This window comes from Phoca vitulina, unplaced genomic scaffold (genome assembly GCF_004348235.1).
Source record: "Phoca vitulina isolate PV1807 unplaced genomic scaffold, GSC_HSeal_1.0 scaffold16, whole genome shotgun sequence".
Classification (NCBI taxonomy): domain Eukaryota; kingdom Metazoa; phylum Chordata; class Mammalia; order Carnivora; family Phocidae; genus Phoca; species Phoca vitulina.
The window spans coordinates 27,731,423-27,754,724 of record NW_022589719.1 but is presented as its reverse complement, the minus strand read 5'-3'; the positions used below and the strand labels follow the sequence as shown (position 1 = coordinate 27,754,724).

General features: G+C 40.6%; 1 protein-coding gene across 1 annotated transcript; it reads right to left on the bottom strand.

The window, feature by feature from the left end:
- Positions 1-465: 465 nt before the first annotated feature.
- Positions 466-20,594, bottom strand: MS4A7 (membrane spanning 4-domains A7). The gene is made up of 6 exons (XM_032414878.1): positions 20,510-20,594; positions 13,322-13,481; positions 8,437-8,571; positions 6,893-6,949; positions 4,927-5,133; positions 466-1,042 (listed from the first exon to the last, which is right to left on the bottom strand). Exons 2-5 carry the CDS (start codon positions 13,466-13,468, stop codon positions 5,032-5,034), a joined length of 441 nt encoding a protein of 146 aa, XP_032270769.1. The 5' UTR covers positions 13,469-13,481; positions 20,510-20,594; the 3' UTR covers positions 466-1,042; positions 4,927-5,031.
- Positions 20,595-23,302: the final 2,708 nt, after the last annotated feature.

Sequence of the window (23,302 nt, the reverse complement as noted above, 5' to 3'; positions counted from 1 at the left end):
CTAACACTATCTACTAGTTTAGCTTGTGTTTAAACCTTATACACATAGAATCATACAGTATGTACTCTTTTATACATGACCTTTTCTCCCCTGAACATTATGTTTGTGGGATTTATCTATATGGCTGCATGTAATTATAGTCTGCCCACTCACATTACTGTTTAGTACTCCACTGCATGAATATACCACAATTTTTATTTCTCTCTTTTATTGTTTATAGTCATTTGGATAGTTTCCTTTTGGAGGCAATTATGTGTATTACCTCTATGACCATTTTTGCACACGTCATTTGGAAAACACAAGTATGCATTTCTGCTGCATCCTTCCCTTGGGATAAGGACTCAAGGCCTAGACCCAGGGGACAATATTGGGACCCTTTTTATTGGGTAGGTCATGTTGTTTATTCCAATACAGTAATAAAGTAGATATTCTTTCTATATGGCTAATTTCTTATTTGGTCTAGAACTTAGGTGGGGAAGAGCATTATGATAAATATAATCTTTGAAGCCAGATATTTAAGAATAAAGTCATTAAATGAGACAGAATATTGAGCCACATTCAGTTGACAGAAATTCACTTCATTCAATTGGCAGAAATGGAGCCATGTATGTTTAAAGTACTTTTAATTTAAAAGTTTTTGCAATCCCTAATACCCAATGTTTAAGCAATATAAGTGTGAAAATACTACAGGAGCGGGACCTGCATAGCCACGAGACTTAGCCACTTCACACTAGCACAAGAGTGCACATTTTCTTTTCTTATTCATGGGTAGATGAATTGCTTTCTGTTCAGTTTACCCACCTGGGCTTTTGAGACATTATTTTCAAGAGCAATGAAATTACTAACATTGAGCAAGTGCAAAACAAAGGCTGTTTTCTGAAAGTTTCTTTCAATGTGTAAAGTAGCTGAAATTTCAGGAAAGTCTAATCACACGTTGCCAGGAGCACTGCATTTCTCCTTTTTCTTCTGAGGCGTTACTTCTATCCATGACCTTGAAGAGCTTTTTGGCATGTTGGATATGACCTTGGCAAGGAAATTCACTCTAGAAAAGAGAAAGTGTATTAGTAGATATTAAAGTCTGATTTTGGAGGCTTTCTTTGACCCATATTTAGAATGCATTCCCCCACATGTTGTACAGTAGTAGACTTTCCAACTTTACCAAAATATATGATTGCATCAATATTAGTTTCAAACAAATTTCATTCTTTGATCTGCTAATCATGTTACCATTTACTAATAAGACCATAATTGAATCATTAGTCTGTCCCTTTAAATAATTTTTTTTTTTTAAATTATGGCTTTTAGAGGAAAGGCAAGGATTTTTAAATTGTAATGTCGTGCCCTAAGGGGTGGTTGAGGGAATGTATAGAGTCCAAATTATCTTCCACAACCAAAGCAAGACGCACCTGTTTTCTAAGGACCTTAAGGTTGCTGGCCTCTTGTTTCCCCAGCCTGTCTTCTGGGGGAGAGGCCTGCTGTGCTGTTACTCAGGCAACCTGTTTGGGCAGAGTTGCCCTGCCCCCTGTGGCGGGGGATGGGCTCAGTGAAAACTGGTTTTGGGGGGCTTTTGTTCTCCGGCGGCTTTCCCTGGTGGCTTTCCGCGTCTCTTCTGAGAGTCAGAGCAGAAGAGACTGTTTCCAACCTTCTGCCTCAGAGCAGAGAGACCGCAGTCTGTTCTTCAGTGAGCTCTCCAGGCCACACTACCTCCATTTCTGTCTGTGCTTCTATAAACTGCAGCGTCCTGGGTTGTGCGCCCCTCAGGAGGGCTCCCAGTCCTCCCCTCCAGGTCGGGGCATGTCTCTGCCCTTTGTGCTTTTAAAACCACCAGTCGCCCCCAGTTCACATGCAGGGCCCTGCTGCTCCGGTTTCCATCGGGGGGCTGCCCTAATGTCCTTTCCCCGCTGCTACCAGTCTTCGAGTCTGTGCCCGGTCCCCAGCGCGGGAGGCTATCGCTCACTGGCGGTGCAGGATCCCCATGGCCAGGCTCCCTCCCACTGTCGTTTATCCTCGGATATCTGCCCATAGAATCACGTCTCCCCGCTTCGAACCTCGAAAACAATCGCCTGCAATATTCTATTTGTAGAGATCCAGATCTGTCTTCTTACATCTCAGGCTGATTTCAGGGGTGTTCAGAGTGGTCTGGTAGATATCCAGCTCAATTCTGGGGACCAGTTGGAATAGGGTCCCCTACTCCTCTGCCATCTTTTCCCCCTCCCCTCACTATTTATTTCTTTGGATATGTTGAATCTACTGTTTAACTGATATGCTAAATTTTTAATTTCAAAGAGTATAATTTGCATTTCTAATCATACTGTTTAGTTTTTTTTCAAATCTACTTGTTCTTTTTTCTTACTGTCATGTTCTTTCATTTTGGTTTTAATTCCTTTTTTATGCCTTTAATCATTTAAAATATATTTCCATTATAGTCTTCCAAATTAGTATATAACCTCTAATTCTTGAGCAACTAACTTTCATATTTGTTACATTTCGGGTGTTCCCCGTTTTTTCTTATGTTTTTAAGAACATTTTACTCTTAGATGATGTCAGTATATAGGTGGATGGGGGGAATTTTTTAATATATAGGAGACCCATCGGTTGGGTTTATGGATGCCTCCCTAGTGGAAGTTATAGGTTTGATTTTGCTGGAACCTCAGGAGTTCCACGACCCAGAAAGTTTTTAAGTTAATCCTGTATTTGAGGTTCCTTTATTTTATATGTAATCTTGGATTTGGATACCGTCCATTCCTGCCCATGGCTTGGTGAGATGAATTCATCCTAGAAAACTTTATGGCAGAGTTTTTAAAGCTTCGTGGGATGTTGGGCAGAGTTTTCCTTGTCCTATTTTCTAAATAGGGTAAATATTCAGTCTCTGCTTCTAACGTTTTGGCAGGTCATTCAGTGTGGGCCTGAAGAACTTCAGATTTGTCATGGGCATTAAAATACCATTATCCCAGCTTATAACACCTGTGTTCCCATCCAGACCTGTTTTCTGGTCCCAGCTCTTGTTTGGTTACCTGGCTGCAGGATCCTTCTTAGCTCCTGGGATATAAGATACTTTTCTTCCTTGATTTTTTTCCTTCTTTCCACCCTCCCTTCCTTTCTTCTTCCAACCTCGGATATCCATTTCAAATGTTTTGATGCATTACTTTGCTCAGGTTCTGTTTGTGTTAATAAAGAGTGGGTGTTTGGGGTCAGTCTTGGTGCAACTTCTCTGATTTTGCAGGAAGTTCTCTGGTTGTCTGAGAGTAGGAGACAGTTTGATATATTGAGAGTAGTTTTCATTGAGTTAAACCCTCAAAGTCTGGGCAGGGAGGATGTCTCCCTCACCCTCATGGCTTTGCCTGATGTCTGCCCTGCACCAGGGTTATGCTGTCTCCTGGACTTCCTTGCACTGATTTCTAACAGATGCATTTGTGTGCCTTTCCACTTCCTCAAGCTCCAGGATCAAAGGGGTTACATTTGACAACCTCTGGGCCCCATGGGCAGAAACTTGCACACATTTTCTGGGATTCGTGAGACAGATCCAAGGGAATAAGAGATACTACATTCGTCTCCCTGGCTCCTGCTAGAGGAGTCACAAAGGAAGAAATTTTTCTCCTTAAAAGGCCGAAGTTTATGGTTTTAAAACTATGAGCCTATATATAGAGGATTGACTAAGCCAGGATTTTTACCATCAACAGGTGATGACCATCCAGCTTGGGAAGAATTTTGGCAAGAAAATGCTGCCCAGAGATGTTGGCATTTCTGCAAGGAGTGGAATCCATTGGTGGGCCATCTCCCATCCCCTTCTCCCTGTGCCAGCCCTGCTGGGCCAAAGTATAATAATTATGTCTTTGGGCTTAAAGTCCAAGTTCTATAGCTAATTTAATGTGGCTACATTAATCCCAAATCAAATAAAATTCAAATAAAGAGGGATATTTCTGCCTGCGTCAAGGGGAAAAAAATGCCTGCTCAACAAAGGGGGCACCCTGAGAGCTAAACCTATTGAGAATGGAATATTTTTTTATGTAGGAAAGACTGCTGACCACCTCTTCTTTATCCATTCGTCTATGGATGGACTCTTAGGTTGCTTCCATATCTTGGCTATTGTAAATAATGCTGCAGTAAACACAAGGGTCCATATATCTTTTCAAACTAGCATTTTTGTTTTCTTTGAGTCAATACCCAGTAGTGGAATTACTGGATTGTATGGTATTTCTATTTTTAATTTTTTGAGGAACCTTCATACTGTTTTTCAGAGTGGCTGCACCAATCCACATTTCCACCAACAGTTCATGTTGTTCCCTTTTCTCCACATCCTGACCAACACTTGTTTCTTGTCTTTTTGATACTAGCCACTCTGACACGTGTGAGTTGGTATCTCATTGTGGTTTTGAATTGCATTTCCCTGGTGATTAGTGATGTTGAACATCTTTTCATGTGTCTGTCGGCCATCTGTATTTCTTCTTTGGGAAAATATCTATTCATGTCTTCTGCCCATTTTTTAAATTGGATTATTTGTTTTTCCAGTGTTGAGTTGTGTAAGTTTTTATATATTTTGGATATTAACCCCTTATAGGATATGTCATTTGCAAATATCTTCTCCCATTTAGTAGGTTGCCTTTTCTTTTTGTTAATGTTTTCCTTTGCTTTGCAGAAGCTTTTTTATTTTGGGTGTAGTCTTAGTAGTTTATTTTTGCTTATTTCTCTGGCCAGAAGAGACATATCTTGAACCTACAGCCCTTCTTGATTTCCTATTTTGACTTGGCACAATGCACCCCTTATATTTTGCAGTCTGCTGACAGGACTCTTTCAACCACATTTTTTTTTCTGTCTACTTCCAGGCATTCAGATCAACAAGATACAGACTGCTGAAAAAGCAGAAATTATGCAAAGGAGAGAAGCTGAGATTTCACATGATAGGATATTGAGTCTGAGGCTACTTACTGTTAGACTGACACTAGCCAGGAGACAGTCCTTGAATTCATATATCGAATAATAGTACATCAAATAAGGCAGTGTGGATAGATATTCCCTTTCTGAGTCACACCGTCAAGAGGCAGTCTCCAGGGATGCCAGGCCGTCAGCAAGGAGGAAGAGGCCTGCTCCAGCAGCGAGAGAACTCATTGCACTTGAGGTCAGGCTGCTCATGGCCTGAAAAAGAAATTCTGCACTGGGATCTCACGGCAGAAGCAGCATGTGATACAGTTATCTCTCCATCCACTGCACTACAGTGATGCTTCCCTGAATCTGTTTCCCCTCTAAGCTGCGTACTCCTGGACGCACAGACTGTGTTCTGTGTATCCCTCTTCACTGTCTGTTTATCACCTGGTATAGTTAGCAAATGTTTGTTGAGTGCAAGAATGCATGAATCATTCCTCCTTCAGGATAGGGGTTCTGGCCCCTTGGCTCTCTGCAGACAGAGGTGACACTGCTCAAACCACTACCAGTATATTCCTTGACTTTCTCAACAGCCTTAGAATCATTCTGTTGCTTTAAGATCTTCTAGAATATGTCCTTTGGTCCCTCCTAGACCAATCTATGGCTTTTCTTTCCATAAAAGAGAAAACTGGAGAAGCTGGAATACCTACCTATAGGTGGATGAAGCCTGAGAACCACATGCACCACACTCTCTCCTGGGTCATATTCTACATTTCAGGGTAAAGGGTTCTCACAGAATCTGGTTCCTCTGCAAAGACACTGATGTGCTAGATTCTGTGCCAGGTTCCCAGCATATGCTCTTTTCTATTTGAACATCATTGTAGGATACTGTGGGTTGGGAGGATGGTTGCTCTGCCCCCTACTCCCTGAACCTGGTAGCTATGTGCTTTCAAGTGCTGAGTTACCAAAGGAAGAGCAGACGGAATGGGCAGTGTGTTTGCCCAGAGCTGCCACATGGGCAATGGAGCCCACATATTGTCTTGCGTCCTATATGCGGAGCCCATATCATACCGGGTCATCCCAAGTATTGTTTTCCCTTTTAGGGTGTTCAGGACACTTGGGAAGCCACCTGTGAGATTCACATATTCATCTTCCACATTTTATAAATGAGAAAACTGAAGCCCAGAGAAGGAAGGAACTTTTTTGAGCACACAGATGGGTCAGTGACAGAGCTGGGACAAGACTATAGGTTTCCTGGTTCCAAGTCCAGAACTCTGACTCCATCCAATGGGGTGAACATTTCAAAATTCTGTCCACTCATTCTGGGGTTTAGATTCTAGCTTTAAGTATCAGGAACATATACCAGCCTCATACACCATCTTAGGTGCCTTCATCCATAGCTAACTACACCCTGGATCTTCCTGAGTGAGGATGTGGCTTTTCCCTAAGTTATCTTTGTGAGTGTGAGGCAGGGGAAAAAAGGGAAAGGTTGCTATGGAGAACATCAAAGACCCCACCCACACATTCCTGACTTTTGTCAGGAAAGTGGCTACAGTCTGATAATTCCTTGTTTCTGAGGGGGTGGAGGAGCTAACCACAGGATCTAAGCCCACACACCTGTGCCTCTGACCTTGCCATTTAGGGAAATTGACTCATTATGAGACCGGTTTTTCCAGAAAAAGGATCTCTAGGGTCTAGCTGGGATGGTCATCTACCCTATTCAGGGCCAAGATAATAAACTATAGACTCATGGTATATTTAAAAATTTCTACTGTTTAAGCAACTGAGGTAAATCTCCAAGCTTAGAATATGATCTGGGCCTACATTATGTAGGGGAAGAGCACTGGTCTAGAAGGCAGGGAATTTGGTGTTTACACCCAGTTCACCAGTGGACCAGCAGTGAGAACTTGGGTTCTCTCCCTGCTCAGAGTCCTATTTTCGTAAGTTGTGAATGGAAACTTTAAACTAGAGTAATTAATCCTCAAGTTCCCTTTATTCCAATGAGCTGAGATTTGATAGTTCTCATACTTACAAAGGGCTTAGTTGACTTTTTCCCAGAAATAATTGAGAGGGATCCAGTAATGGCAAACTGCTCAGAAAAGAGAGAAATAATCAGTTTAGTTGTCTTGTGGAAATGAGGCCACCATGTTACTATTAATCAATAAGTAATGTAAAACTTTTAGGGACATAACACTGTAGGAATGGTGTGGGTCCATATTGATAAAGTCCTGATTTCCACTCTCAGGATGCTTACATTGACTTTGAAAAATAGGCAGATGCACATAGGATCTGGGTTTATGTTAGCAAAAATCACTGTGAGCTGAGGTGGCCTGGAGAGAAGGTGTACACAGAGGGAGGAGAGTAGTGCTGAATTACAAGGTGGGAAGAGAGGAGGTTGAGAAAGACCAATGACCTGAAGGTATAGGAAGGTGGGAGCAACCAACAGAAACACTCAGGAAAGGGGCTCTGATGGCACAAGGTACAGAAGCATGTGGGCTTCAAGTATTGGTGTAGGGGGCCTGAGTTAGACTGGGAGCTGAGGAAGGTGGGAAGTACAAGGATAGATGTGAAGAGTCTTTCAGACTGAAGCCCCAGAAGTCAGTATTTGAGCCCAGTGGTGGTAAGGATCCAGCTGGTGGAGGGGAATATTCTGAAAAGCTGAAACATTGGTTAAGCTTGTGGCTTTTAGGAATTGGTAGTCACAGACAAAGAGGGTCCAGCATGACCTATTTATACCTTTCATAAGGGAATGTGGGAGCCACAACTACTGATCAGATAGAGATATATGGGCAAATTATGCTCTGGGGGCAAGAGAAGGGCTGCATAGTTTGTGTTTACACAAAGGCTATATCCATACAGTGGTGGTGCCTTCATAGAATTCATCTGCCCAGAATGTGTGCTTTTTTTTTTTTTTTCCCTTTGTACAAGATACTACGTGGAAAATAAGTGGCCCTTTGTGGGAGGCATGACTAGGCCCTGGCTATCTCCAAAGAAAAGGATTGACTAGGCCTTTCTCCATGAGTAATTAGATGGAAGCCAGCAAAAACGTTTTCCAAATTCTCAGGATTACTTCTGAACACATAACAGGTGTCCTTGCCTCCCATGAATTTTATTACCAGTTTAATTCTCTGCAACCCGTGGCATCTACCAGTGGTGCTCATTCTGTTTTAAAAATGATCTTTTCACTCTCTACCTGGCAGGTGGATGATTCTTAAACTGGAGGAAATCCAATGACCTCATCAAAGGCCCAAAGAAGAATGTGAAAAATTTTACATTTTTCCAGAGATAGGCTGTGAGGCCAGGTAAGAAATAATGTACTGGTATGCCCACTGTATTAGCCTCTTGCCTCCTGCCCCAACCAGCCACTCCCTGGGATGCTGACACAGGAGGAGGGATTAAGCCCCTCTGCTGCTCTTCCTGAATTAGAGAAACGTGACATGGGACAATGACAGAGGGAAAGTCAGAGGCCTTGGCTGCCTTCTCCTCTATCCCTACCTCTTGGGAGTCATGGAGTGACTTAGCACCTACTTAGCATTTAGAAAGCATATCCTCTCTTGGAGACCCCACTCTACTCACACATAGAGCTCCTACAAATGGGTACCCAGACATCAAAATGGTGGAAATTGTTGGCTTGAAGTGGGAAGAGTGGGGAGCAGAAACCAAAATGGCACCCAAACTTGAAATCAACAGGCAACACAGGATCTGGATAATCTACAAGAGACAAGAAGGAAAATTCTAGGAACACACTTTGAACAGATGAGAGTGATTGTTTGAATGTAAGTTGTGTTTATAAAGAGTATAAAATATGCTATAATTGGCCATGTTAAAAAGGAGAAAAAGGGGCACCTGGGTGGCTCAGTCAGTTAAGCCTGCTTAAGATTCTCTCTCTCCCTTTCTTTCTGTTCCCCCTGCTCCGCTCATGTGTGCTCAATCTCTCTCTCTCACACACACAATTTAATAAAAAGGAAAAAAAGGTGTTACAAGGAGCCAGTAGGCATTCTCTAAGAGAAAGAAAGTCATGTATAACTAACCTCTTCTCTTCTGATAGGATTATTAAACTAGCAAGTCAGGAAGTGATCCTATGTACATTTTAACTTTATTTTGAAAAAGATAGTTGATAATTTGTTGTTGTTGTTCTAGGAAAAGCAAATGGAGAAAATTTTTCTGGACACTAGTTTGGTTAGATGGGTGTAGAAAGAAAACTTATCAAAGAAGAGTGAATAAAGGACTCAATTTCATTTGAAATAAAATAGAGCAGAAAGTCTCTAGTGCATAATCCATCTTATTCATCATTGGATTTTAATAATAATTACTATTTTCATGACACCAGTGATAATAATAATAATCTGTATTTGTTGAACACTTTCTATACTCTGATTATTCATCTCATCTTTTTTATGGATGAGAAAAATGAGGCACCAGGATAAAAATAGTTTGTATAAGGCCACACAGATGGCCGAGTAAAAGAACTAGGATTTACCCATTACTTTGATCTAGAACCCACACTCTAACCCACTGTTTAATGCACATGCAATTGAAAGATGATACAAACATAGGAGAAATAACCTGAAGTCAAGAGAATTCAACCATTCATATAATTAATATGTATTAAATATCTATTGTGGGCCAGCACCAGGGAAATGAAACATGAAAATCACCACCACTGGCCATGTATTATGTGCTTTACAGATATGTTCCTTGGAAAGTATAGAATGGGTTAAGAGCAAAGTAGTAGGAAATGAGGTCTGAGAAGTACTGGGGGCAGGGTGCAAACCATGTAGGGCTTTGTTGGCTATTTTACCTTTCATTGCCTTTCATTCTGCGTAAAAAGGGAAGTGAAGTGGATAATTTTGAACGAAGAGATTACATGATCCAATTTATATTTTTAAAGGATCATTCTACCTGCTGTGTTGAGAATAGATTATAAGGAAACAGAGCAGGGAGATCAATAAGGAGGGCGTTGCAGTAATTCACATGTGAGATGATGTTGACTTGAAAGAAGATGTTGACAGTGGAGATAGTAAGATGTAGTTGGATTCTAGATGCATGATGAAGATTAAACCTGTAGGATTTGCTGAGAGTTTGTGGATTATAAAACATAGGAATGAAGGTTGCCTCCAAGGGTTTTGGCTTGAGCATCTGAAATGATGGAATTGACATTGATCTGAGCTGGGGAATGTTGTATGAGGGGTGGGTTTGGGGACAAAGATGAGGATTTCAGTCTGGGACAGGTTAGCGGAGAGATGTCTAGTAGATACCCAAGTGGAAATGTATATAGGTTGTTAGACATATGAGTCTTAAGTTTAGAGGAGAGAGCCAGGTAAGGGATATAGTCTTTTTCCCCCAAGTCCTAAGTGAAGATAATATTTAAAACTATATTACTGGATGGGATCACCATTGCAACAGATACAGAAACAAAATGGAATCAAGGACTGAGCTATCAAATACTCCAAATGTAGGATCTGAGAAATAAATAGAAACAGTAAAGGAGTATAAAAGGAGCAGCAAAGAGGAAAACCAGAAGAATGTGGTGTCCAAAAGCCAAGTGATTAAAATGTTTCAAGTAGGAGAGAGTAGTCAGCTGCATTAAACACTTCTACTAGTTCAAGAACATTAATAACTAAGACTTAGAAATTAGGTTACTAATGTGGAGCAATGGGGACAAATGACATTGGGTGTGATTCAAGAGAGAATATCATTCCAGAGGAACTGGAAACACTGACTTTCTACCCCTTAGAGGAGTGTTGCTGGGAAGGCAAGTGACCAGCGGGCAGTAGCTGAAGGGGGTGTGAAGTTATAATTATTTGTTTCTGCTTTTTTGTTCTCAAGATGGGAGAAATTACAGTAAGATTCTGTGCTCATGGAAATGATAAGATTTGCAGAGAGAATAGGAAGAATTACTGGAACAAGTGATAAGGGATGGGATCTACTGTACAAAGGGAGGGTTATCATCAGTTAGAAGACGGACGTCCTATTGGTAATGGGGAGAGGAGAGAGAATATATGGCACAGATATGAATAATTTCAGATGTGTAGCAGCTTGTGGACATTCTCCCCAGATTGCCTCAATTTTTGTAGTATTTTAGGAAGCAAGGTAATCAGTGGAGAAGGAAGAAACCTCAGAGGTTTCAGGGGATAGAATGTATGAAATAGTTTTCTGGGGTAGTAGGAAAGTGAATGGATGAAGGAAAGATCATGTTCTTTTTAGACAGCTTTTACAGTCCTTTTGAGGTTATGGTCATAATCAAAAGTGGAGTCCTTGTGTGTGTTTTCAGCCAAGGTTAGTTGCATGGGTTCAGGTGTAGAATAAGCAAATGGGCAGAGCTAGAATTAAACCAATGTTGCAGTTTTTCCTGAAGATTATGCCTTAAGTTGAGGAGCACAAGGCTGTTGAGGGTGTTAACAAGAGAGAGTGAACTATGGGATCTTGGCTAGGTGAGAAAGGCTCTGTGAAATCGGAATATTATCAATAAGTCTCAGTGAGGTTAAAGAGAGTCAACATAGAGTCAGAGGGAGTGACCTGGAAAGATCAGAGTTGGTGGAGTATGGGATGCTTGAAATGTAAGTAATGGTGGCTTTATTGCTTTTAGTATTGATAAGGCCCAGGATATGACTCACAGAATGTTTGTCTAAGGAAGGATGGGCAAGATACCTGTGGAGAAGAGGTCAAGGAACAGAGAGGACGTGATACTGGAGGGATCATAAACATGAAGATTGAAACAGTCAAGGCTTATGATAGGACCTCTCCTGGAAGGAGTGACAGTGATTGAGGACAGTATCTCGAAAAGAAAAGGCAAATTACCCAGGAGAGTAAAAAAAGTGGCAATGACCTGGAGTCCTCCTGTATAGCAAGAGGACTTTGAGAATGGGGCTCTGTTTCTTTTTTCTTTTAACTGTATATTTCACCTATTATCCTAAGTGTGTAAAATAGTGGTGGGGCCATTGAAGGTGCTCAAAAATGGCAGCTGAATGTATGAATGAATAAACACAGTAAAACGTGTTTGTGATTCTAGGCCACATGTAGGCTAGATTGTAGGGAACAGGGTAAGCCTGCAAGGAAACTGTTGTTTGGAAGAAGTAAATTGAGGAGTGAGTACTCGTAAATGATAGCAGGAAGACAAGCATTAATTGGTTTTATTTTCAAGCAACATGTTCATCAAACGATTTTTCTAAGGATGATCACTTTTCAAATTTGCCAGTACATCATTTAATGTTATTTTCTAAAACACTGATTATTTTTACGTTTTTAAACTAAACTCAGTCTTCTGAAATTTTAATTCTCCTATCAATTCTCCATTATTCCTAATACTAGAATTACCTAATAGAAAGTTTTGAAGTTCATGACTGTTTAAATTGCTGGAGATAATTATTCTTTCCCTTGCTCAAAATATAGATAACTTTTTAAAAATATCTTTTTTAGGGGTAGAAGACTTAATTAGGATTTTTAAAAATAATACATAAAAAGGGTTATTATGGGTTTTTTTTCTTTTTTAAAGTGGGAGTGAGGGGCGCCTGGGTGATTCAGTCGGTTATGTGTCTGCCTTCGGTTCAGGTCATGATCCCAGAGTCCTGGGATTAAACCCCACATTGGGGCTGCCTGCTCAGGGGGGAGCCTGCTTCTCCCTGTCCTCCTCCTCCCTGCTCACGCTCTCTCTCTCTCTCTCTGTCAAATAAGTAAATAAAATCTTTTAAAAAAAAAAGTGGGAGTGAATTAGTTATTTGGATGACATGAGATTCTGAAGTAGGAGCTTTTAGAGATTGAGAGGAGAAGATTGATCTTGAAGTGTCCTTGAGAAGCAAAGAGACTGCCTTCACTTCCAGGCCCAGAAGTGAGGGTCACAGTGGAAACAGTGCCCTTGGGAGCTAGGTTTCTGTTTATACAATAGATGAGGAGGCCTTTGAGAAACAAATTGGGGAATGAAGAGGATTATGCAGTTAACTGATCCTGAATTCCAGAGACCCCAACTAGGCAGGTTTCCAAAGTTGGAAATGAATAGGAGTCAGGTCTTAAAAGAGGATATTCAGAGTCAGGTGGGAATTAAAGTCCTGGATATGAAGGTTGATGACCAGGGACACATGGTTATAGTTAGGCGAACAGGGAAAAAATGTACAGTGAGGTTAGTCCAGACTGTCTCATCTCAAAATGGTTAAGAAATGAGCTCAAAACAGACTAATTTAATCCTATTGAGTAAAATCATGTGGTTAAATCCAAAATCTACTATGTTAAAGACAAATTGCAAGAGACTTTCTTGTACAGCTTTCAAGTAGACACCTAGTGGTTTTAGTTTACAGAGAGGCCTGAGTTGGATAGAGTCTTCCCATAAAGCCCCATTTCATGTCCCAATTAGCCTGGAGTCAGACAGAAAAAAATGAAAGACTCTCCCAGATCCACTGTAGATCTGTAGTCTGAAGACATTCACCACATTTTCCCCAGTGTTCCCCTTACAATGACATCAACTTACTCCAAGGACTGTAGCTTCTTCCTGCAGACTGTTCTGCGGGTTATCTTCTTTTTGGTAGCTGTGTTTAGGTTTTTCTCTTTTGAGGATGATAATGCCATTTGGAGTAAAGGAGTCAAAGGCTCCCTTGGTCTTGGGCTGTGATAGCATGATGCTGATGATGCTAGAAGAGGCAGTGAACTCAGTTAGGACCTGAGGTTCAACCTGAAGATGTGAAAACATTTAAGATTTTTCTCCATTGTCCAAGGGGTGACCTGTCCTTTAGGAACAAAACTGAATGTGGGGAGCAGTAGAAGCATTGGAAGACCAGCATGCTTGGTACAGTCCATCCATTATGGACAGAAGGCATATCACTGCGAGAAAATGAAACATTTTGAGGAGTCCCACATTTGAGAGGTAAACAATTCAGATAGAACTTGCCTTGCAGCCTTGAGGTTATCTACCTTACTGTCCTTCCAACAAGCCCTGCTTCCAGCCTCCCTCTCGTACCCGTGTACCTCTGCTTCACCCACATTCCCACGCCACATGTCCCGATATTGTACTTTTATGCTGCACCTATACTGCTCAGTCTTCCATCATAGTCTTGTTTTCTTTCCCTCAGATGTTGATTAATCCTAGTCCACATCTCTTTCTTGTGTAGGTCCTGTCCCACATGGAATGACCCCCTTGTCTATATTAGCTCAATGATTGTTAATATGAACATTTATTTAACTCCTGCTAAATTCCAGGCACTAGGCCATAGTAGCTCTAATCTCTGTAACAACATAGGTGTTATTAACTCCACTTTATGCATTAGAAACTCAGGACTGATAAGTTCAAGTGATTTTCATTATATGAAATACACAAAGTACTTAGCCTGGCACATTGAGAGTATTTAATACATGGTAGCAAATATAATTATTATTATCCTGTATTTGCGTCACGGTCTGAACCAAATCGATCTGGCTCAGAAGCTTGTGATAGTTTTCTCAATACCACATTAATTCTCCTCATCTTCCCTTCTTTCCTAACATTGACAGTTCCAATGTAGACTCAAGAGCCCAAATCAGCAGTGTTGCTGAGCCTCTGTGGTATGAGCAGCAGAGTCCAGCCACTGGGATGCTCCCTAGATCTGTTCTCAGCACAACATTCTCCCCCTTGAAGGCCGTAGTTTGGATAAAGTCTTGTGATAATCTGATGGTGCCACAGTTCTGTTCCCCAGTCCTTCTCCTCGATGTCCAGGTTCTCTTGGAGGGAATGCATAACATATAAAGACTGGAACTGGCATCTACAATCTCATTACCAGTGAGGGAGATGGGAAAGGACATTGAGCTGGAAGTACAATTTGCACATTTGAGCATATGTCTTAGAGTCCAGTCCTATGCTTATATTCTATACACAACAGTTATTACTAAACTCACCATAAGCACGTTGTTTTAGCCACTTCATAGGTTCATGGTGAGGGAGAGGAGATGATGCGTGTAATGGGTTCAACATAGAACAGGGGCACATGATATACTCTCAATACATATTAGTTATATCTAAACTCATTGGAATTCCAGCTCAGATATTTATTAGTTGGCCACAGGCAGGTTATTTCCCCTCATTTATCCTGTTTCATTATGTATAAAATAGGAATAATAATGCTATCATGAAGCACTCTTGTGAGGATTTGAATGAGGTGATTTAGATGAGTGCCCTTTGTTGTGTCCCTGTGATCTTTATCAGGTGCTCCATATTGCTCAATAAAAGATTGGTGACTCCACCCCATTTCCACTCATAGATCCGTGCCCTGGTCATTTCTTATGCTCTCTGGGCATCAGATACCTTTGAAAAGTTATTAAAAATACAGTTCTCCTTGTTTAAGGAGTTAATTTTCTTTTTGGGGGACTTTGGAATCTGAACAGAAGTATGGTCGAGGTAACATGAATAAGGAGGGGAATAGGGTTGACACTGAATCCTTTGCAGTAGAACTGGGGCAAAGAGGCCATGGGTGAGCATTCTAGCACATCTTTAAAACCAGAGTGGTAGAAAAAGTATCAGGTTTGGAAAGATTCTGGGTTTCAAAATCAAACAGTAGTTCCTGATAAAATGATAATAATTGCTAACATTTACTCAGCACCCACTGTGAGTCTAGCACTCTGATAAGAGCTTTGTGTAAAGTCTCATTTAGTCTACACAACGACTCTCAGAGATAGGTGCTATTGTTACTTGAATTCTACAGATAAGAAAATGAGGCTTATATTTTCCACTGTGGTCAGAAACAAGACAGGGATGTCCACTCTCACCACTATTATTTAACGTAGTACAGAAGTCCCTGCCACAGCAGTCAGACAACAAAAAGAAATAAAAGGTATCCAAATCCAAATCAGCCGGGAAGAAATCTAACTTTCACTATTTGCATATGACTGATACTCTATATAGAAAACCTGAAAGACTCCATCAAAAAATTGCTAGGATTGATACATGAATTCAGTAAAGTTGAGGATAAAAAATCAATGTACAGAAATTTGTTGCATTTCTATATACCAATAATGAGGCAGCAGAAAGAGAAATCAAAGAATCGATCCCATTTTTAATTGCACCAAAAACTGTAAGATACATAGGAATAAACCTAACCAAAGAGGTAAAAGATCTGTACTCTGAAAACTATAAAACACTGATGAAAGAAATTGAAGATGACACAAAAAAATGGAAACACATCCCATGCTCATGGATTGGATGAACAAATGTTAAAATGTCTATATTACCCAAAGCAATTTACACATTGAATGCAATCCCTATCTAAATACCAACAGCATTTTTCACAGAGCTAGAACAAACAATCTTAAAATTTATATGGAACCACAAAAGACCCTAAATAGCCAAAGCAATCTTGAAAAAGAAAAGCATGGCTAAATTAACAACAGGAAACAACAGATGTTGGTGAGGATGCAGAGAAAGAACCCTCTTACACTGTTAGTGGGAATGCAAACTGGCACAGCCGCTCTGGAAAACAGTGTGGAGGTTCCTCAAAAAGTTAAAAAAATAGGGCTACCCTATGACGCAGCAATTGCACCATTAAGTATATAACCAAAGGATACAAAAATACTAATTCAAAGGGATACATGCACCCCAATGTTTATGGCAGTATTATCTACACTAGCCAAATTATGGAAAGAGCCCAAATGTCCATCAAGTGATAAATGGATAAAGAAGGTGTGTATACACATACACACACACACAAATACATGCATGCAATGGAATATTACTCAGCCATCAAAAAGAATGAAATCTTGCCATTTGCAACAATGTGGATGGAGCTAGAGAGTATTATGCCAAGCGAAATAAATCAGTAAGAGAAAGACAAATACCATATGATTTCACTCATCTGTGGAATTGAAGAAACAAAACAAACGAACATGGGTGGGGGGAAAAGAGAGCAAAATCAAGAAACAGACTCCTGACTATAGAGAACAAATTGATGGTTACCAGAAGGGAGGTGGGGGAGGTGGGTTTAATAGGTGATGGGGATTAAGGAGGGCATTTGTGATGAGCTCCCAGTATTGTATGGAAGTGCTGAATCACTAAATTGTACCCTGAAACTAATATTACACAGTATGTTAATTAAGAAGAATTTAAATTAGGGGCGCCTGGGTGGCTCCGTCTTTAAGCATCTGCCTTCAGCTCAGATCATGGTCCCAGGGTCCTGGGATCGAGCCCTGCATCGGGCTCTCTGCTTGGCAGGAAGCCTGCTTCTCCCTCTCCCACTCCCCCTGCTTGTGTTCCCTCTCTCGATGTGTCTCTCTCTGTCAAATAAATAAAATCTTAAAAAAAAAAAAGAATTTAAATTAAAAAAAAAGAAAAGAAAATGAGGCTCAGAGAGGGTAAATGGTGTTCATAAGATTGTATATCTAGCATATAACGGAGCAGGATTTGAACACAGGCAATGTAATGCCTAGGCTCTTCTATATCCCCCGTAGGTATGGGCCTGCCCATCCTCCACACATAATCCTCAGCCCCTCTATCCTCCCTCCCTCATAGCCGAAGTCCATTGGCTACCACTCTCCAGCCATTCTGATTGGAGCGAGGCGATATCTCATCATAGTTTTGATTTGTATTTCCCTGATCATGAGTGATGTTGAGCATTTTTTCATGTGTCTCTTGGCCATCTGTATGTATTTTTTGGAAAAATATCTGTTCATGTCTTCTGCCCATTTTTAACTGGATTGTTTGTTTTTTGGGTGTTGCGTTTTATAAGTTCTTTACATATTTTGGATACCAACCCTTTATCTGATATGTCATTTGCAAATGTCTTCTCCCATTCCATAGGTTTCCTTTTAGTTTAGTTGATGGTTTCCTTTACTGTGCAGAAGCCTTTTATTTTGATGAAGTCCCAATAGTTTATTTTTGCTTTTGTTTCCCTTGCCTCAGGTGACGTATCTAGTAAGAAGTTGTTGCGGCCAATGTCAAAGAGGTTACTGCCTGTGTTCTCCTCTAGGATTTTAACGGTTTCCTGTCTCATATTTAGGTCTGTCATCCATTTTGAATTTATTTTTGTGTATGATGTAAGAAAGGGGTCCAGTTTCATTCTTCTGCATGTGGCTGTCCAGTTTTCCCAACACCATTTGTTGAAGCTGTCTTTTTTCCATTGGATATTCTTCCCTGCTTTGTCAAAGATTAGTCGACCATATAGTTGTGGGTTCATTTCTGGGTTTTCTGTTCTGTTCTATTGATCTGTGTGTCTCTTTTTGTGCCCAGTATCATACTGTCTTGATCATTATAGCTTTGTAATATAACTTGAAGTCCGGAATTGTGATGCCTCCTGCTTTGCATTTCTGACCTTGGACATTTGTTCCCATATTCTGGTAAATTGGTTTCTGCTGCATTCCTGTGGTTTACTAGCCCAAATGTGCTAAGTAGACCCCTTCCTCTTTCTAGTCTTAATCCCCAGTCTCTTGGGGTTCATTCACATTGTCACAAATTGCAGGATTTCTTCCTTTGTAAGGCTGACCATGAGGACACCGTGCTAAGTGAACAAGCTGGTCACAGAAGGACAGATACTGAGTGACTGAACTTACATAAGCTATCTAAAATAGACTCACTGAGGCAAAGACTAGAATGGTGGTTGCTAGGCTCTCGGGGAGGAAGAAATGGGGAGTTGCTGTACAATGTGTATAAAATTTCAGTTGTGCAAGATAAGTTCTAGAGATCTGCTCCACAGCGTTGGGTTTATAGGTAGACCTACGGTATTTTACATTTAAAAGTCTGTTAGAGAGTAGATCTCATGTTAAGTGTTCTTACCACAATAAAAAACTAAAAAAATAAAATCCCAACTAAAGGATTTAAAAACAAAAGTCTCTAGTTCTGGATCCTTTCCTATAGGATTTCTATAGGACTCCCTCCTATATTTTTCAGTCCTCATACCTAAGGACTACAAGATATACTTGATTCTAGTCCTGAGGCTAGGACCTGGAAGCCTTGTTGGTATACTTACCATACTCTGGATACCATGTACATTTATTTTCTTTTATTATTTTTTAATTGTTTTGTTTAAAAGAGTGTATAACATACCAAATACAATGAAACAGGAAATACATTTTGAAGAAGAAAATGAAGTTCCTTAAATCTCAACTTCTACACAATAACTGGTGTTTCATACATATCCTTTTCTTTTTTTTTTTTTAAGATTTTATTTATTTATTTATTAGAGAGCGAGCGAGAGAGAAACAGCATGAGAGGGGAGAGGGTCAGAGGGAGAAGCAGGCTCCCCGCTGAGCTGGGAGCCCGATGTGGGACTCGATCCCAGGACCCTGGGATCATGACCTGAGCCGAAGGCAGTCACTTAACCAACTGAGCCACCCAGGCGCCCCTCATACATATCCTTTTCATTCTCGCATTTTCTCCCTCCTCTTTCTTTATATGTGTTTACATGCATTCATCGTTCTACATAAACTGAATCATTCTATCCATGCCAGTTAGAAATCTTTTTGCACTCAACATTATTCTGTGAACATCTCTGACACTAATGAATGTAAGCAATAAAAATCCTAAATTTAAAAGCCAAATGGTACATTCTGACACATGATATCATGTGGATGAAACTTGAAGACAATATGCTGAGTGAAATAAGCCAGTCACAGAAGGACAGATATTGTACGATGGCACTTCTGGGAGGCAGCCGGAGTACTCAAGTTCATCAAGACAGAAAGTAGAATGATGGATACCATGGGTGGGAGGAGAGGGAAATGTGGAGTTAGTGCTTAATGGCATGGAGTTTCAGTCTGGGAAGATGAAAAAGTTCTGGAGTTCAGTTGTGGGGATGGTGCACAAGAATAAGGATGTACTAAATACCACTGAACAATACACTTAAAAATGGTTAAAATGCTAAATCTTGTGTTATATATATATATATATTACCACAATAAAAAAACCAGTGTATCCAAATGAATAGATGTTTCAAGGTTCACTTAACCAGTGAAGGTTATTTAGGTTGTTTCTCTCTCTCTCTCTCTCTCTCTTTACCATTATGAACAATGCTATAGTGAACATTTTTGCACTTCTGTGGTGCCTCACCTATTCAATTATTTCCTTAGAGTAACATTTAGAAGTGGATTTATGAAGTTTAAGGCTATGATACATGTATTGGCTACTTTTTAGGGGGAATTCTATAGAGCCAGCATTCTTTATGGTTCTCAGGAAGTCTCCAGACTGATGCCATCATCCCCAGACTCCACAGTCTGAGGTGAGAGGGACTGCTTGGTCCCTCCACATTCATCAAGTGGAGGCAAACTTGGGGTAGCCCACAACTTTTCCAGACAGTTCTAAAACCCCCACTTTGGAGACAAATCATAGCTTAGAAGACAACTGCTCTGCATGCAGCAATTTTCTCTATGACAGAAATAGAATGGAACCTTAGGGTCCTAATGCAGGATTCAGTCTAATTACACAGTATTTTCTGAGAGCATATTCTGTTTAAGACTGAGTGGCATATGAAGAAATGCAGAGAATTGTAGAAAATCATCACCTCAAGTCTTGAAGGAAACCTAAGGATTGTTTCACCGAATTCTTTTGTTTGGAAAGTGGGTAAACTAATGATCAGAACAGGGAATTAACTCACCAGTCATGCAGTTACTCAGAAGAAAGAATAAAAATCTGATTCCTGGCTGGCTATTCCAAGGACAGCCATCTCCCCCTCCCCCCCAAATTCAGGATTCAAACCAAGGTGCCCACCTGTTCTTGTAGCCCAGTCCTGTAAGTGGTGGCTGGTGGGCCAGCTCTCTGCCGGGGAGCCCTCAGGCAGAACCTCCTACTGGCCCTTCCTCCTCTGCTCTCCAGCCTCTAAGACTTCCTGCCCCTTTCTCAGAGGAGTAGTTATGATTACACAAGATATGAGCTTTGCTGTACTTACAGCCAATGCCATAAAAAGTACCTCTGCTTCCTTTTTCTAAATTTCAAGGATTGGAAACTGACACAAAACACAAGTAACACATAAGAATAAATAGCTTGTGAAGACTAGTGACTTGCATGATCCCGGTTAGAATTCATTTCCCTCATTCCTGTAGTTAAGTCAACTAGTTTATCTTAGCCTGAGTTTTCTGTCTACTAAGTAGGGATGGATAATAATGATTCCACCATTAGCTGTTGGGAGGACTAAAGAGAAAGGATGCAAAGAGCTTACAAAAAGTAGGTACTCAGTAACTAGTGATAACAGTGATGTACATTTTGGATTTGGGAGAATTTATTTATTTTCCCATTTCCCAGGCTCTTGGCAAACTGAAAACAACCTATGGGGACTTGCTGCCCAACTGTCACTTCTTTGGGTGCCTCTTTCTTCTCTGCCTCTGGCTTCATATCTTCCTAAATAACTTCATGCTCAGCCAAGTCCAGGCACACCTTGGGAAGGATACAAGCAGAAGCAGAGCCATCAAGGATGCGTACAAGCTCACATGCTGGGAAGTGCTGGGTATTGAGGGGACATTGTTGCCCCTTTAGCATTCCTTTTAAGACTGCTTAGAGAACAGCCTCTGCTCAGAAGGGCAGGGATTCAGATGGCTCTGGGAAGTGTGGCCTGCAGCAACAGCTGGCTGCATGATGTGCTCCATGCTTTCTCAGTTTCCTGAAGGTCGCAAGGCTGTCCCCTGAGAGAGGAGCAAATCTAAGCCAGGGGTATTTAAGAAACTCATAAAATACTTGGAGAGAATTTTAGTCCAATCCTTTTATTCTCCAGATGAGGTGATACTACTGAAGGAGCCTACCACAGATCACTCGTCATGGCAGCAGAAGAAGTAGGACTAGAATCCAAGTCTCTTGGCATCTGGGTCAGGTGTGCATCAGGGCCACCGCCCGTCACTTTGTCATCATCTCCATCCCCACAGCCAACGTCATCATCACTGAGGAAAACCCTCGTGGTCCAGGCCTTCCTCTGGGTCTGTGACCTGCTTTGAACAAATTGTCAGAGAAGGATGTTGGTGGACTTCTCTCATACCTCTTCTGAGTCTGAGAAGGAATTTGTGGGAAAATCAGTTAAAATAACCAGCTTCTCATATATAAAATGATAATAAAGAGGTTTTCAGAATTTCTCTGAGGATTTAGTCATATATTAAGTCATGTATATAAGTCTATATAATGTGCCCAGCATAAAGTCTCACATATATTAGAATTCATAAAAATCTGTGTTCTTTGCCCAACATCTTCTCCCACCCCCTTTATAGAAAAATATATTTCATGTCTAGATTGATCTCTGGGCTCTATGTGTAGTTTTTCTACATGTATTCTAAATCCATGCTCCTGTGTATTGACTGGAATATCCTCAGCCCTTTTCAGAGTCCTAGTGCTCTAGACGGCAAATGACTCTTGGTACTAAGCTTGCTTCAAGGGTGAAGTCCAGGAATTTCCCAATTTCTCACCCTCCCCAGCCCAGGCTGACCCTGAAGTTAGTAAACATGGAAGTGCATCTCAGATCTATGATCTGGAACAGAGATGACTGAGATTTCTTTTCTCCAGAAACAGGGGATGCAGACTACCCAGGAGAGGTTCCCCAGAGCATGGTTCATTGTCCTCTTTGACATTTGAGCTCCTCCTTTCCATCTTTCTGCTCAGCTATCCATAACTACCTAGGCTTTCATCCTCACAGGAGCTGTATGGTAGTAGCAAGTTGGGGCTCCGCCATCAGGAGGCAGAAGAAAGACAACAAAGAGGAAGGTAGAAATTGACACATTCCCAAGAATCTCCAGCAAAATTCTTCTTAAGTCTCATTGGCCAGAACCATGTCACATTGCCATTTCCATCCATAAGAAAAGCTAGAAAATATCATTTTTTTCAGTTATGCACTACACCATTCCTGAATAAAGTCATCATGATTTTGTAAGAAAGATAGGGAGACCCTATAATGAAGAAGCAAATTATCTTGCTACAATTAGTGTTGAATTTGCAAGATAATTTCTGTTGAGGTGTGTGTATTCATCTTGGTGAGCTGGATTCTTTGCATAGTTCACATAAGCTGGTTATGAACTCATTTGAAGATATAGCTGAAAATATTTGAAAAATTATGAAATGACACATTTAAGGCTTGAGAAGATTTCTTCCTATTTTCTTAAACCAGATAGTAGCAGCGTAAGGATATGAAACCATTTTACCATTGATTTGCAGATATTATTAAAATGCATTTGGAAGAATTTTATATTTCATTTTTAAACTCTTAGCACACACACACCTCTCCATTATATCAAATTTTAATGGCATTTTGAAGACCAAAATTTCTTCATCAGTTTTTTCCTATAATTTTGGCTAGCAAATAATTTTAAGTGTGAAAGGCAAATATTTCTAGGAAGGAAATTAAACTGAATATTGTGTCTCGTAACAACTGATTCAACCAACTGAAGCTGATAAACGATGATAAACTTTGAACAGCGGGACTTGTTCTAAGCAACTCGTTTTCCCCATCCAGAGTGCTAGGTTTCAGTCTTCAGTTTACATAACCACCATGAAATGTCCTTATTACTAGGTGGAAAAATCCTTACTTTC